This window comes from Oreochromis niloticus, linkage group LG1 (assembly GCF_001858045.2).
Source record: "Oreochromis niloticus isolate F11D_XX linkage group LG1, O_niloticus_UMD_NMBU, whole genome shotgun sequence".
In the NCBI taxonomy this organism is placed as follows: domain Eukaryota; kingdom Metazoa; phylum Chordata; class Actinopteri; order Cichliformes; family Cichlidae; genus Oreochromis; species Oreochromis niloticus.
The window spans coordinates 26,081,556-26,098,209 of NC_031965.2; the positions used below are offsets into that span (position 1 = coordinate 26,081,556).

Consider the following 16,654-nt stretch of genomic DNA (forward strand, 5'->3'; position numbering starts at 1 on the left):
CAAAATATCCACTATCCCTCGTCTGCCTGCCTCTCTAACTTTGTCTCCAAAGCATCAACCTGAGCTGTCCCTCCAATATCCTCATTTTTAATCTCATCCATCTTAGTGAGTTCTGACTCCTGTCAGTTTGTTACTGCCACTGTCTCCAAACCATACATCATAGCAGGTCTCAGTGCCATCTTGTAAAGCTTCCCTTTCACTCCTGCTGCTGTCATTCTGTCACAAATCACCCGATACTTGTCTTCATCCACTCCACTCTGCCTGCACTCTCTTCTTCACTCTCTTGTGCACCGTCTGATGCTTTCGATCATTGATTCCAGGTGTTTAAACTTGTCCCCACTTACTACCTCTATTCCTTGCAACTTCACTGTTTTAGTCTCCAGACTTCCTGAGCCTGTCCAAGAAGTTGATAATCCAGTTTTGGAGAAGAAGTTTCTGTATTTTATTAGTCTGTTACTAACAACCAAACATTTTATCTGACTACCAGCATGGTATGCAGTTCTTATCAAACTTTCAAGAAGAGCGTGTGAAGTTCTTAATTTTGTGTTTATTTGTAGTCATTTTACCAGACTTTGTCACATAAAATGTCTCTGACCTGTGACGCATCAGGAGGGAATGCTGCATCAAACGTGAACATCTTTGGTGGGACCTGATTGGCTCCGGCCCTTTTCTGAGAGGCAGCACTTTGCGTCTGATTTGCTGATGGGTCCATGATGGTGATTTGTTTCTTCCTGGGATCCACTTTGAGAAAGGAACTGGACTCGGCTGCATCAGACTGAGACACTGGGCAAACTCTCACCATCACCTTCACCTGAGGGTAAGACAGTTAGCGAAAACAGAGGGTTTTTTTAGACAGGAGGCTAAAGGTAAATGCAGGATTATCAGTCAAAGCCTGATTCCCACCATGCGTTTGGGAATCAGGAATCAGCTTGTTTGTTTGCAATTTTTCTGCAGGGGTGGATTTCTTCTGATCCAACAAAACCAAGAAAGTCAGCAGGGCACTCAGACAAACAGCAGTTATGAAAGTACATGATACAGTCACACTTTCTGAGATAGTTTAGAAAACTTTGCCAGTGTCTGAGATCACTTGTCATGAAACATGAAGCAGTCTGACAAACTCTTCTGTTGAGTTTCGGGTTCTTCTCATGCCAACCACCCATTTCTATTTCACTTTTAAAGCATGAACACTTTCCCCCCCTAAAGAAATCTGCCTGTGTCAAAACCATGAGCAGACCTTGTATGTATTACTGTGAAGTAGTGTTGCTGGAAGACATCTTCATGTTAGCTACAAACGACATAGAGCCAAGAAACCAGAGTCACAAAAATTCAGCTTTTTAGTTCTGCACTTACACAAGTCGTCACATGCTCTCTCTCCCTCTCATCACTTTATTCCCTCTAAGTACTTTTACCTCCCTCATCCCTTCCCCTCCTTTACCTGTCACTCTTTCGCTATCTCTTTCTCCTTCTATCCTAATTCCCTTCCTTTTTTTTTCTCTGTTCACACCTCTTCTCTACTTCTACTTCACTGCCACACATCAAAAGCCTGAATTGCAGGAATTCTATTTTAGCTTTCACTCCTCCTCTCCTTCGTCCTTTCCTCCCACTCCTGTCACAAACTGTTAGCAGCCGCAATTTGCCGCCTGGCAGCTGTTGTTGTTTTCTGTGATATCAGCGGCTGCAAAACGCAGCGTCATCGAATCTGACTGAGCTCCAGAACATTTTAACATATAAACAGCCCTGGTCTCTGTCGGTAAAAGGTGTTTTCAAGTTTGAAATACTTCCCAGTAGTTTATTGTTGCTCATCTTCTCCTTCCATTCCTCATATGTGTGAATTTGTCTTTGTCTCTCTTTCTTGTTTGATCTCTCGCTGACTATATCGCTCTCTGATTCAGCCCGTCTGTCTTCCTCTTTTCATGTCTGTCACTAAATCTTCCTCCCTGCGATGCAGTACAGGATTATCCTGAAGATTTACACCGCACTTCTCCTTTGACAATCGGGAGAGAGGCTCGGTTGAAGCGGATGATTGGCACTGGGTGTCAGGTGCTGTTATGACTCAGTGTTAACCACACCAACTGTCTCAGGGGCTGATATGAGCCAACCTGATTATTAAATGCATTTGATATTTTCACTGTGGCATTGAAGGAAGTGTGTGGGAAGAGAAATAATTATCTAAGTGTGTTCATCTTTAAGAACAGGACTATTCATTCTGCCATCCTTAATGTCTTATATCTATTCAAATATCACAGATGCTTTGTGTCTCTGTTGTTGCTTTGATACAGAATTTATGTCTCGGTCAATGTCAGATGCCTTTCATTGAACTGGTAGTCCAAGCTGCCTGGAATTCCTCCTGTACCTTAAAGTGTAAGTGTGAAAAATGAGAACTATTTAGTTTAGATATAATCAGTTATATTAGTGTTAATGTTACATTTTGCCAGTCTTGGTAGCCGGTAGCCAGGGCCTCCACTCCTGGCCGCCGCCTGGCACACAATGCACCCGACCCCCACTGCGCTTCCTGTGGGTGGTGGACCTGCAGGAGGATGGGGCTATGACCCTTTTTTCAGCTGTGCCCGGCCGGGCCCCATGGACCAAGGTCTGGCCACCAGACGCTCGCTCTCAGGCACCCTCCCCGGGCCTGGCTCCAGGGCAGGGCCCCAGTAACCCTACTTCGGGCAGGGTGAACTGTTCCCTTGGTGTTCTGCTCATAGGGGTCTTCTGAATCTTTCTTTGTCTGGTCCCTCACCCAGGACCGCTTTGCCATGGGAGACCCTACAAGAGGGCAGAAGCCCCCGGACAACATAGCCCCTGGAATCCCTGGGACACACAAACCCCTCCACAACGATAAGGTCCATTCTATCCATTCCATCAAAAGGAGCCAGTTCAGGTGGTTCGGGCATCTGACAAGGATGCCTCCTGGGCGCCTCCTGGGTGAGGTGTTCTGGGAATGTCCCACCGGGGAGAGGCCCCGGGGCAGACCCAGGACATACTGGAGAGATTATATCTCTCGGCTGGCCTGGGAACACCTTAGTGTTCCCCCGGGCAAGCTGGAGGAGGTGGCTGGGGAGAGAAAGGTCTGGGCTTCTCTGCTTGGGCTGCTGCCCCCGCAACCCAGCCCCGGATAAGCGGAAGAAGATGGATGGATGGATGGATGGATGGATGTTACATTTTGTGCATTTGCAGTCATTCTCTTCACAACATGTTAATAGTGTTAATAGACAAAGTCACAGTATCAGAAATTTCTAAAAATCTTGGACACCGTGACGGTTTATAGCAAACGGCATGACAGATGTAGCAGACATCAGATCAGCTAATGACAGCCAGAAGATCTGAGAGAAACTGCATAAATTCATCATTAATTTTGGCCTCCAAGTCTCATCTGAGAAGCTGGATTGAAACCATGAAACACTATTAAGCATCTAACTTCACCCCCCGTGCAATATAATAGGTATAGTTATGTCCTTTTGGACAATGAAACTTTTTTGTTGTTTGCCTTTTTGTAAGTTTGCCTCTGTACACCAACACAGTGGATTTTATATCAAAAAAACAGGAGACGATTGAAGTGCAGACTTTCAGCTGTAGTACAAGGTAAAACAAATATAATACATGAATTACATGCAATGGGGCAGAGTGTGAGTATTTCAGCACCTGATGTCATAAGCTGAGAATCTGCAGGACAATATCAATTATATTATGATGATAGTTACAAAGTGTGCTAAGCTTTCAATACTTCATATTGCACTGAGGCACTTAGTAAGAAAAAAAAAATCAGTGAACTCTGTTTTTATGTGTGTCACACCCTGTCTCTTCTGAACATATTTTATATCTACGAGGCACAAAGGTGCCGGACACATGAAAAAGATGTGGCTCCTGTGAGGGAGAGAGAGAGAGAGAGCAGGAGAGAAATCATTTGTCTGTTTGTGCTTGTTAGCACAGATGAATCATCGCCTGAAGTGTGCTTTCAGTTAAACGTAACCATGGGATTACCCATCACACAGTAATCCCCAAAACTCCAAATCCTGCTGAGTATTAGCTTACTACAAGTAAAGTCAACAATGCATTTATGTGCGGTGCTTAAACGACTACCAGGTTCATGCCACAGGTTCTCTAAATTAACAGTGTTGGTAATTACCAAACTAGATATATTTTTTGTTTCTATAATGGTAAATCCACCAGTATGCACAAGGTCTTTAGTTGGGCAGATGTGGCTCAGGAGGTAGAACAGGTTGTTTACCAATCAGAAGTAGGATATGTCAAAGTATATTTAGGTAAGACACTGAACCTTAAGAAGGAATTCTAGACAAAGAGGTTAATTAGGTTAGTAATTCAGTTTGTTATTTGCCTAACAAATAATATAATTTTTAACAGATTTGTAAAAATATTATGTGGTAGGGCGTGGTCTGCGGTGCCGCTGCAGGGGAGCGGACGCACCTGAGCGGCATCCGCAAAAGTGTGAACTGGGCCGTGTCATGGTGTTGTTGGTGGTGGAGTGTTCAGCTGCGAGCTGAAAAGCTGCAGCTGTGTGTGTAACGTGACAGCAACGGTGAGAGTTAATAAAAGTATGGTGAAAAGCACGAAACCTTCATCAGGTCTGCCATGGTTTTGTTTCATATAAAAATCCTAATTTTCTGCCAGGTGGTCTGATAAGTGTGTTAGCACCCTAAGTAGAGGTTCCTTGCTGTGAAAATTTCAAAAAATTAAAAAATTTCAAGTGAAAATTGTCATCCATTACATTTCTATGCTGTGAGATAATATCAACCTTAACTATATAAAGTACATTTTCTGCCAGGGGAGGTTTTTCTGCTGCTATCATTTTTTTAAATAATTATTTTTAGCCCAGGGTGAAAGAGCTAAAAGTAATCAGAATAAAGTCATGTTAGACTGAACAAACCCACCCCGATGATAAGCGATTTATTAAAAATAAAAGCACGCTGCCAGGCTTTCTCTCGGTTGCATCACCAAATGACCAGAGACCTTTTAAGAGTCGGTTCAACCAATTTTGTGAGTGTCAATCAAAGAGTGTGGATGTTACCAGCTTTCTCATATGAAGTTAATAGCACATGTGGTTAAACCTAAAAGCCCGTCTATAGGTGAGGGTGTGAAATGAAGCGAGATACCGAATGCAATAAATGTGTAACGTTTGATGACCTTAAGGAAACTGAAGATCTGAAGTCTTAAAGTTGGGTTAATGTTCGTGCCAAAAAAATCAAATAAAAGAAATAAATAAACACCTAAACCTACAACACACACAAGCACATTCTCTCCCACACAGTCTTAGATTCACTACTAAGCCCTCTCCTGACCCCAATAAAAGAGCCCATCACATGAGTAAGAGCCTAGGGGGAAGGATTTCACCAACGCATGCTTTACAAGGCGTAACTCATAAAGTCTTCCCCCCTAAGAGCCCATTTCCTCCTCATGTCCAAGAGTGTGGAAGGTGTTCATTTATGCGTGTATGTGTGTGAGACTGAGGTATAAGTGGGGCCAAAATGCTGTTCCTATATGTTTTTCAAAAGATTAAATGAAATCGCAAGACCCACCAAGGGCCATTAACCTCAATTACCTTTTATACCAACAATAAAAAGCTCTGCAGTGATGATGGTGAACATCAAGACGGAAACTATTTCTAAGTTAAAATATAAAAAATATACAATAATAATTAAGGTCACTTTGTGCCACTACATATAGTGTAGTTCAACTTTTAATCACCAGCTTTGTTTTTCAGAAACATTTGGGCTCAGCACTCAGTTTAAGGCATTTAATCTGAGATGAGATCTGTAGTGAAATCATATGTCTTCATGTTTTATAAAAACCCACACCCACAATAATCTCAGAGGCTCCTTGGACTACTTGCTCTGGTGAATCAATAAATGTGGCGCAGCCAATATGAGATTTGCAGGAGGAACACAAAGCTAATGGGCTCTTTGCTCTGTTTAATGAAAAAGAAGGGAGAGAAAGAAAGATGTAGCCTGAGAGAGAAATGGGTCACTAATGACTCTCCAGACACTAACGCGGCTGTCACGGTGCTCTCAAACTCTGTCCATCTCCCTCTTTGGAAGCAACCTTCACTTCCTCTCTTCTTTTTTTCGCCTTAAATATTCTCTTTATCCTGCTCTGTCTGTTATTCCCTTTTGCAAGACGGATAACCATCTACTGTTTTCAGTGTCTCTATATTTGAAAAAAAAAAATCATAATGCTCAATATCTCAGCCCACTCCATTTTCTCATCTCATCTCCTTCGCCTTTCCTTACCTCAAATGTCATCAATACTTTGCTCTTTTTTTATCCTGAAACAGAAATTCTTAAATGCTTGAACATCTTTCGAATGTGTCAGAGTGTATGTTTGATTCGCATTTACAGGGAAAAGAAAGAAGAGGACATATTTCTGAAAACTGACCTCCACAGATCTTCCTGATCCTCCACTTTAGATACCACAATGAAGTCTTTGAGCCAATTTAAGGAAAGGAATTAAACAACTAACCCTGAGCTTAGAGACCATTGCTCAATAGCCCCCTTATAGCAGAGCTTCATCGCTATTGGCTGGAAAATCAATAAGAGACTGAGACTGAGCTCTAATTGGTTCCCTAAGACTGCAGAAACAGACATTTGTGCAAACACATGTACAAAGAGAGCGATACAAGTACAATATAGGAACAGAAAGTTCAAGCTTCGATCAATTCTAATCTGAACTAATTTATTCATTTCACCTCGGCTCGCAGACTCAGAAGATTCATGTTAGCTGTTCTCTTTTGGATGTACTGCCGAGATATTACAACCCTGAGGTTTGATATATACATAAATGAGCTCTGCTGTACCAGAAACTATGAAATAATGAAGCAATTTAACGTTTTGGTATCACATAAGACTTCTATGTTCACCTTTAGGCACTTCTGGATTTTCTTTAGGTGCCTGTGGTGCAGGTACCTAAAGAAAATTTACTGCTTTATTTAGCTTATGGGCCAGAAAATACAACACGCTTTTAACTTCTCCAAAATTTCTCTTTCTACATAAAATGTAGCAATTTTTGCAATTTGTCCCTTTGTAATGTTCATATTACTGCTTGTAAGCTTCACTGAACCAGGAAAAAGGACTCTTTAAAAGTATCCTTTGCCAAACCAGGCATCATGTTTTTTGATGGCAAGAGAAATTGTGGCTACTGGGAAAAAAAACCCTGCACAGGCATGAGGAGAACATGCAATCTTCACACAGAAGAGAACTCAAATGTTCTTGCTGAGAGGCAACAATAGTGAGTGTAATGTAGGCAGAAAGAGGAAAAACAGCAGTCATCTAATATGCTGTGTGTCAAGCATTTCTTAATAAAAATTGATCCGTCAGGAGTAAAAATGAACGTTTCTTACTGAGGAAAGGAATTACCTGACTGGCTCTCTTGTCTATCATCAAATTTAAGGCACATCAGTTTAAATTATATAGCCTCGAGAGTGTTATACACCCATGCTAACTGTGTGGGTTTGTGTGTGTGTCTGAGTCTCGCATGCTTCAGGCTTGCCAATACTGACAGCATTAATATTTCAGCTAGTAGGTGGAACAAAGTGGATACTGTACTGGATTCCTATAACAGACTCACTCACCTAGATACAAAAACACACGGACACTCAGATAGGTGCAAAGACATGCAAAGGCCCACGGAAATGCGCTTGCACATGCTTACTCACGACATAGACGAACACAGTTTGTGGCCTTTGGGGAATCGTGGCTGCTATTAAAAATTGATTAGCTGTCGAGTATCATTTTCCCCCAAGGTCAACTCACAATCTGTGAGTGAGCACATGTGCAAAACGCTGGATATAGAGATTAAAGAGAAGGAAAAAAATCTCAGTCCTTCATTGTCATTCAGATACAGAGAAGAGTAGATATAAAAGTGGGAATAAGATAAGGCTTTTCCTTCACTAGATAAGAGAGATGAGACGAAGATAGGTTAGAGACGGGGAAGGAGTAGACAAGTGAAAGCTTCCCATATTAGCCTTTGTAACACTTCTAATAAAATTTCGTATCCTTCTTCAGGTAACTCTATGTAGATCACATATAAAACTGTGAATGAAGTGCAATAGGCAGCTCAAAAGAGGATATGTACCCCTGGGGCAACTGTGACATACTCATGTATTTCTATGAGTAACAGTACGACTTTGAATGCTGCTCATGTGGCTAAGGAAACAGACATATGACACACAAGAATATTTTCTCCAGACTCGATTGCAAAAACCAAAAAAAGAAAACTAAAAAGACAGGGAATGCACGGAGTTTAGAAGTGGAGAATTATGATTCCATAATCTAGCAGCGATACAAGCATTAGCTTATCTCAACTGCTAAACGACACTTACTGATGACAGCTGGTGATAAATCCATCATGAAACTCATAGCTTATAAAACTCATTTTGGATAGTCAATTTAAGATGCATAGAAAGTCTTTTTAGTGTAACTTATCTTTCTTAATTATAGATGGAAATCCTTTTTATCCAATCGCTGGAACTCCTCTGCAATTTTTTTATCTTTCCTTTTCATCTGACAGCTTCAAAGATGATAATGTTTCAGTCTCTGCTGAATGTCAGTGTACTCTATAGATTGTTTCCTAAGTGATAAAGCATATATAGTTTGATTTCCTACCGATATACATCTCCCCTTGCTGTCAGTGCTCTGAATGGAAAGTTCCCAACAGGCTGATTTGATTAAAATGAGACGGAGCTTACCAACATGTACAGAAGCACCGTGTACAGAAATAATATGACATCCCTAGACAGAGCAAGCCGGACCCCTCTCTCTCTCTTTCTTTCTGCAGCACACACGTAGCTGTACTTCTGACCTGCACAGGTTGATTTCCCCTGGCCTTAAATGTGATGTCTCAATCTGTTTGGTGCCATATTAACATCGGGGAGAACACTAACCCCCCATAACACTCACGGGCAGGCCCATGTATTCTGCAGGATGTATCATACACGCTTCCACCAGGGGCTACGCTGCTTCCTTGACAGCTTTCATTGTACACTATAATCCCATGAATATGTGAGCATGCAAGCCCATGTGTGAGCGTGAATGTGTGCAAATGCCATTTCAGCAGGGAACCGGCCCCCACCGCAGGTGACATTTTTACTAGAGAAATGTCACCACAGCCATTTTCTTCCCATATGTTTGCGTGAGCATGTGTGCATGCAAGTGTGTGTGTTTGTTAGTGTGTCAGCATATGAATGACTGTGTGTTTGATTAGGTCTTGGCAAGCTTCAATTAATTTCAAAGGAGAGGCTTGTTATACTCCAAATATTAGAATATTGCTTTGCTTTTGTACCATTTTCCTTCTTCTTTTTATAGCCCATTTTTATCCTAAACAAAAAAACAGATAAGAGAAAAGAGGTTTATCTTTGCAAAAAAAACAACAGACTTGGTTGTTTCATGTGTGTGGAAACTAAGATGTAAATCAAACACTTGTGGTTCAACTTCCATTCAGTTTCTTGGTTATGAGAAATTGTTCTCCTCCTCTGCTTCTTTATCCTGAGCTAAGCCAACTCCTATCTCCTGGTGCAAGTATACGGTGGACACTGATCTTATAGATTATCAGAGTTGAATCAAAGCAAGTAGTCTGATTGTAGAGCTCCAGGAAGAGATAAAGGTTTCTAATATTAATCACTGTTCTGCCAGTGGCATCTTTACACACATAAGTCCTCTGATCTGATCTGAATTGTTGATTTATGGTAAAGGAGGTCCACAGAAGACTGCACTGTCTCCATTCCTGCTCACCTTGTACACCTCAGACTTCAGTACAACTCCCCTCCAGGTCATACCACCTACAGAAACACTAAAGATTTTGCAGTGGTTGGATGTATTAGTGATGGGGAGGAATTATCTGCTTCTGAATGCGAGTAAGTCCAAAGAGACGCTGATCAATTTCATAAGGAAATGGACGTTTAGGAAGGCTGACTGTGATTTTGATATGATAACAAAGATATGATTACTGATTCATCAAGCACCAATTTTCCCACTTTAAGATAATAGGTATACCTGCAGCTTGATGCTGGTTTCTACGTGTGTTAAAATGGAAAGAACCAGAATTATATACAGTAACTTTTTTACCTAAGTATTTGTAAAAATGAAGCCAGCATGGCAGTGCTAAATACTGCATTTAATCTCGTGACCACTTAAGTCTGGCTCAAGTGAGTGAATACCCATTTAAAATTGTTATTAAATAAATCAAATAAAATAACTGTAGCAGTTTGTGCTTCGGTTTTGGTTCGAAAGGCTAGCATTTCATTAGTCTGTTGCTTCAGCACTAATTAGAAGGTATCTGAACTTGTGTAATAAACTTGTACAGCCTTCCCATCTAAATATGGCTCCAAAAAAACAACCCTCAACCTTCAAAATGTGGAGTGAACAAACCAGTACATCACATGATAATGGCATGTCTATCTGCTGCTGACTGACTCTGTCTGCAGCTTCCTGCACTTGTAGTTTGAGTGTAACTTAAGTCCCAAGAGAAAACAATAAACCATGAGATATTTTTTAATAGTTTAGAGATATTGCATTAATACCATTATGTTTGTTTGTTCATTTATTTATTTAGCAACAGTAATCTTGTTGTAAAAAATTGTCCTTGTGAAAGCCCCACTAAACACCTTAAGGAACGGTATTTCACAACAGAAGAAACCCAACATACTGTACGTGGTAGGGAGCTCATAGTTGGTTTAAATTAGTAGTAATAGAACACAGTTTGTACACATCTATCATGAGGTAAAAGAATATCAAAGTGGGGTGAAATGGCAGGAGATATTTTGAGCATATAAAAAAATGTCACGGAGGCTGTGAAGAAGGTTTCTGGGTACGTGCTTTCTTATGTACACTTTGTATGAGGCTTCTGTTCAGGGGTCGATCTTATAATCATTTGTTATGTTTGTGACTGTGGCTGTAAATATGTGAGCATGAATCCATCTCCTTGACAACTGAGAAGACATCTGCCATCTCCATATGGAGAGAAACAGAGAGAAAGATTCAAAGATAGAAATCAGAGAACACAAAATAATCAGTTAGAACAATTAAAAATAATATATTCAGATATTTTTATCCTTTCATCTTTAAAGTTTAGAGAAAGCTTCTTTTTAATTATTGGTGTTTCCCATCTTTTATTTGATACGAAAGATGAGAAATGAGAATACTACAATACTGAGAGTTTTTGAATTTTAGACCGTAGGAAAAGGTTCGAGTTCTCGGTATTTTATGGTTTGTCTGACTAAATGGGTGTAAGTAGTGTCCTGCATTAATTTCACAAAGTAAAATTTTATTGCCTCATTATAAATGGAATGGAACTGACTTGAGACACTGGGCTTGGGTCTCATCTGGTATTTGATATGAATGTCACACAGAGTTAAAATGACACGATGGCAGAGTGCCCAAATGGTTGGAGCCCATGGCACATTATTGATGGTCCCTGGTTTGGTAATGGCATTTAAAACCCTCCGTTCTGTCTTTCTACACCTGCATCAACTGTCCTTTAAAAAAATATGGAAAATCCTACAAATTATGTCACACATGCACAGATGTATAACAGATTAATAAACAGATAAGATCTGGTAGAAAAAATATGCACACCCAGTTGTGCTGCACACTGATTTTATGCTTGTGTCTGGTGAGCGCACACTCAAAAGCACAATGGGACAAGTGGGGTCTCTTTCTTTCTCTGCGTGTGGTAATGGACACTGCTGTTTGATGTCTGATTTTGTCCTCCATAGTCATTCATTTTCTAGCAGGAAGGACACACACATGCACGTGTGCATGGACTCAGCGAGCCTCTCACTCAAACTGTGGAGGAGGGGGCACTAAAAACTCATTACATGGACGATCAATATTGCACACACTTGAGAACCGAGTGTGTTTGCCCCCTCCCCTGCATCCACAATGCACATACGCGCACACGCACACACACACGTACCATGCTGGCAACAATGACAGATGACTTTTGTCAGCCTGATACGTATTACCGTGGTAACCGGTAGGTTACATTTTGGTATGTTACAGCAGAGGAGACACACACACGCATGCCAGTAGACACATTTAGATAAATGAGGCAAGGTCACGATAAAATACAGCAGCTTAATCTTTGATCAAATTTGAATACTTTGACGACTGAACCAGCTCTTAAAACCAGATCGTTTTACAGTTGCCAACACAAATGTCAATGCCACTAAACATGAAAAAAAAAAGAAAAGAAAATTAATACTCACAAATGACTCCTCTTGGATCTCTGAACCTTTTTTTGTTTTGGGCAATCAGATCACAAGTGGGAAGCACTAAATACAAGTGTAAACAACCTCCAAAACACACTGTGATGTGATTGCTTGAACCAATTGCCAAGGTGGTCGGGGACACATTTGCTGCATATCTTTTGTAATGTAATCACTAATAGGTCCCGATGCATCCCCAATAAAGATATAACAAGTAAATGTTGTTAGTGTAGGATGGTGGGCTGGTATTATTATTATTACAGTTCATTTAGCATTTTGTTGTCTCTGCTCTTCCTCACTTGACTGTTGAGAGATGGATGTTATGACTGTGCACAATACCCTGGGACCTTCTAGTGAATGTGACACTAAAAGAAACTGCATTTAGGCATGAAGACAATCTCCTGAAGCTCAAACCGAGCATCAGAATGTGGAAGAAAAGGTGATTTAAGTGGGTATAATCATGGTTGTTGGTGCCAGATGCGCTGCTCTCAGTGCTTCATGATCTGCTAACCTACTGGAAACGACCCCCCACACAATCATCTGTAGAGTTTACAGACAGAATGGTACAAGACAGTAGTGACAGAAATAACCACTCATAACATCCAAGGTATGCAGAAAAGCATCACTTAACTACAACACACTGAACCTTCAAGCACATGGGCTACAGAAGACCACAACCGCTGCCACTCCTGTCAGATAAGAACAGAAAACTTAGGCTACAATGTGCACAGTCCCAGCAAATCCATACGATAGGAGAGAAAAATTTTGCTTGGTCTGATGAGTCTCGATTTCAGCTGCAACGTTTAGATGGTCGGGTCAGAATTTGGTGTAAACAACATGATTGATTCAAATTGTGTAACAAAAGCTCAGGTAGTGGTGTGGGGAATATTTCCTTGGCACACTCTATGCCCTGTAGTACCAACTAAGCGTCATTCAAACACTACACGCTATCTGAGTGTTGTTGCTAACCATCTCCTTCCCTTTATGACCACCCAACATTCATTTACTGTTACCTTTCCAAGTCCAGGAGTATCTTTGATCTTGTTTGCTGCACGGAGGAGACAAGGTGGAGCTGGGGGAGGAGCCATCAACAGGGTGGAGCTAAAATTGGTGGGGAATAGGGGTGGGTCACATGATGGCGATGATGTCACTGTAGCTGTGAGCGCAGCCGTCTTCTGCTTCTTCTTTTTGGACGCTAAGCTCAACTTCTGAGCAGCTCTGAGAGAGAGAAAAGCAGAGAACAAAAGGAAGAAAGAGAAGGAGAGACAGCAGTCAACCTGTCACATTATTATGCTTAAACTACACTGTGACAAAGTCAAAACAAACAGCGAATATTTTCAGGAGATGGATGGTGAAAGGAGAGGAAGGATGGGGGCACGCATGCATGCACATACAGTGCGACTCTGCACACATCCTGATCCAAAGTAAAACAAATATGCAAAACCCAACCGATATCCTTCAGCACATGCACACACAAAGTCATGAACACATGTACACACAAGCATATTCACATTGCTGTTTACATATGTAGCAGCATCTGGATGGGGAGTGGTTCATTTCCCTTCTTGCTACACGATTCCCTGCGGCATTCAGCTCAAAAGAAGCCACCAGAAATTATATTTATATAAACTCCATCTCCTCTCCTCTTTCCTCTCGTTTGTCGCTTTAACTTCTAAACTTCTAAATCTCACTTTCACTCTTTCTCCTCTACTTCTGTTCTTGCTCTCCTTTTTCTACCTGTCTGCTTCTCTCAGAACAATTGTTTCTCGTCTGAAACTTTTCTAACACCCCTCTCATGCTTCATTTCCTAGCAGAAATACCTCATATACATATATAACAGTCTGGATTTCTATATGAAGCACAGCAACTTTCACTCGTCTTTTTGTCTTTGTCAAGACAGTCGCGTCAAATCAAGTCAAATTGTTTATCTGGATGAATTTAGCTTGAAAATATACATGTTTGCTTATTTATGATGAATGTAATTATGTCATCATTAACAACTTATGAGCACCAGTTTCTGTCAAATAGCTGTTTATACTTGGCAAGAGCCCTGTGCAAAGACCTGTTCTACATATTCATATTTCCTAATGTAGATGTATAGTTAGCATATTTTTCTAAAGCCAAAGAGCTTCAATATAACCTGAGCTGAGCTTAAAGGCAGAAGAGAGGTTATGTGAGAGTGTTTTGAGAGAAAACTGAGCAAGTCTCCTAGCAAAAATGTGCTCGAGTGATTTACGTGATCTACATTTGGATTAGTAAAGAAAGAAATTCTTGAGTTTGAGCTTTTGCTTCTTCAACTTCAATTCAACAAGCCACAACTGAAACTGGCAGATTACCTAACAGTATTAATAATGTGATAAAAATTAAAGACCTCCAAAGGGCCACAGGCAGAGATTTCTGCTCAGTTCTTATTCAATCTATCTTCATATATATTTCCAAGATAATAAAAAGAGAGAAAAAGAGAATGAGAGACCTTGCACTCTGGCACGCTCTCTGTCAAAGAGCCATATTCTCACACCATTGGCTTTCAATTAACTGCGGCAGGTTACAGAAATGAGAGCGAGGGGGAGAGTCAGCAAAAAGAGAGAGACTGTGAGAGAGAGGAGAGATTCGGTGACCCGTAGAACGATGAAGCATTTCACCATTTGACTAACTCCCTGGAGATTTGGGTGGGAAGCTGTGTGTCTGTGTTCCTGACTTTGAATGTGTGTGTGTGCATACTGTTTGCAATAAACCTGAGAAACCATGAGAAGACCCCTAATTGGTTTTACACTGTGTGAAAGTTAAGCTTACATACTGCAGCAAATGCGATCATGAATAATTACAGTTTTCTCATGATATCAATATAACAGTGTACTGCCCGTGTAAAATGCAGAAGATTACAAAAAATGATTTACTGTGTGATAAAAGTAATAATGGCCTTAGTCAAAACTGGCATAAAATGATTTTGTTTGGGAAAAAACTATCCTGTAATTTTCACAGGAAAACAACTGTAAGAAGAAGCTGGATGAGTTGCAGGATGAGAGACGACAATGATGGATTTATGCATGGTTACTCTGCTGCAGGAGGTGCCTACTTGTAGCATATAGTGCTCGCAGATGAGCATTTGTCTCTTCTTCTGTGCATGTATGCTCATTTGTGAAAGGGCTGCTTCTTGGGCAAAGGATTTACTCTTAAGTCTTTTTTGTGACTGTTTTTATAATGCATCCCTTAAATCCTCCAGCCACATCAGTTTCAAAATGCACGCATGCATCTATTGACATGTTTGTATCATTTCTATTACCCTCTATTATCCTCTCACCCTGACTAGTTTAATCTGTGGCACAACTGAAGCATGGTAGACACGCCACCTAACTGGTGCCATTTAATGACAAGTGGCCTGGGATTTGTCTAAGTGGATCTATTTCGATCTAACCCTAAAGTGAAGGGCGCTTGTTTTCCATCCATCAGCTGTTACATCCCTTCACCCTCTTTTCCATTACCTTAATTCCTCCACTCTTCTCCGGCTTTCACTTCCCTCCTATTACTCCAATCCCGCTCGCTCTAAACCGTTCCCTATACCTTACCCTTTATTTTATTCTTCTCTCATTATTTTTTATCCTTCATGCTTTCCTGTCTTATTCTCTGCCCTCTATATAGCCACCCATCCATCCCACCATCCATTCAGCCTTCCTCACATGTATTGATTCTCTCAGCCACCCATGCCTCTCATCCTCTCGGTCCCTTGTTAAAAAGCAGCACAGGTCACAAACAGCCCAGCTAATAACATCCTGCTGCTTTTGCTTTTTTCACCCCCCTTTCCTTTCACACAACTACAAACACTTTGAATTGAAATGCACACACAGCTGATTTATGGCTGCTGTCCCTCTGACTGTGTTGTTGGTTGAGTGGCTAATTACATTCTTTTTAGCAGACTGTCAGTAGAAGACGATACAGGGAGAGACGGAGAGCGATGGCGAAAGTGTGAGAGCACTGGCTAAGAGGGACAGAAGACTGGCTTTACCGACGTTATCTATTGACACGTACATGCAATCCACGACTGACACACTCCTTGCTCTCTATTAAGACATTGCCATATAATCTGCAGTGTATTATCACTTCTTCTTTTTGCACATCTTTTTGTTCTTCTTCTTTTGGCTGCTCCCTTTATGGGTTGCCACAAATGACTCTCCTCTTCCATATCACCCTATCATTGTCCTCTGTCACACCAACCCTCTGTGGTTTTTCCACTTGTCCTTCTGCCTGGCAGCTCCATGTTCAACATTGTTTCCCCATTATATCCACCATCCCTCCTCTGCACATGTCCAAACCATCTTAGCCTTGCCTCTCACCACCTGAGCTGTCCCTCTGATATACTCACTCCTAATCGTGTCCATCCTGGTCACTGCCAATAAAAACCTTAACATTTTCAGCTCAGCCACCACCAGCTTGGCCTCCTGT

At 41.1% G+C, this 16,654-nt stretch overlaps 1 protein-coding gene across 2 annotated transcripts in view; it reads right to left on the reverse strand.

The window, feature by feature from the left end:
• kif26ba (kinesin family member 26Ba) overlaps positions 1-16,654 on the reverse strand; it is a 91,115-nt gene that overhangs the window by 31,592 nt on the left and 42,869 nt on the right. For both annotated transcript variants that reach the window (XM_019359632.2, XM_005458961.3), the window contains exons 5-6: positions 13,228-13,432; positions 596-811 (exon numbers count right to left, since the gene is read on the reverse strand). In XM_019359632.2, the coding sequence (XP_019215177.1) occupies positions 596-811; positions 13,228-13,432 (421 nt within the window). The remainder of the gene's footprint in view (positions 1-595; positions 812-13,227; positions 13,433-16,654) is intronic.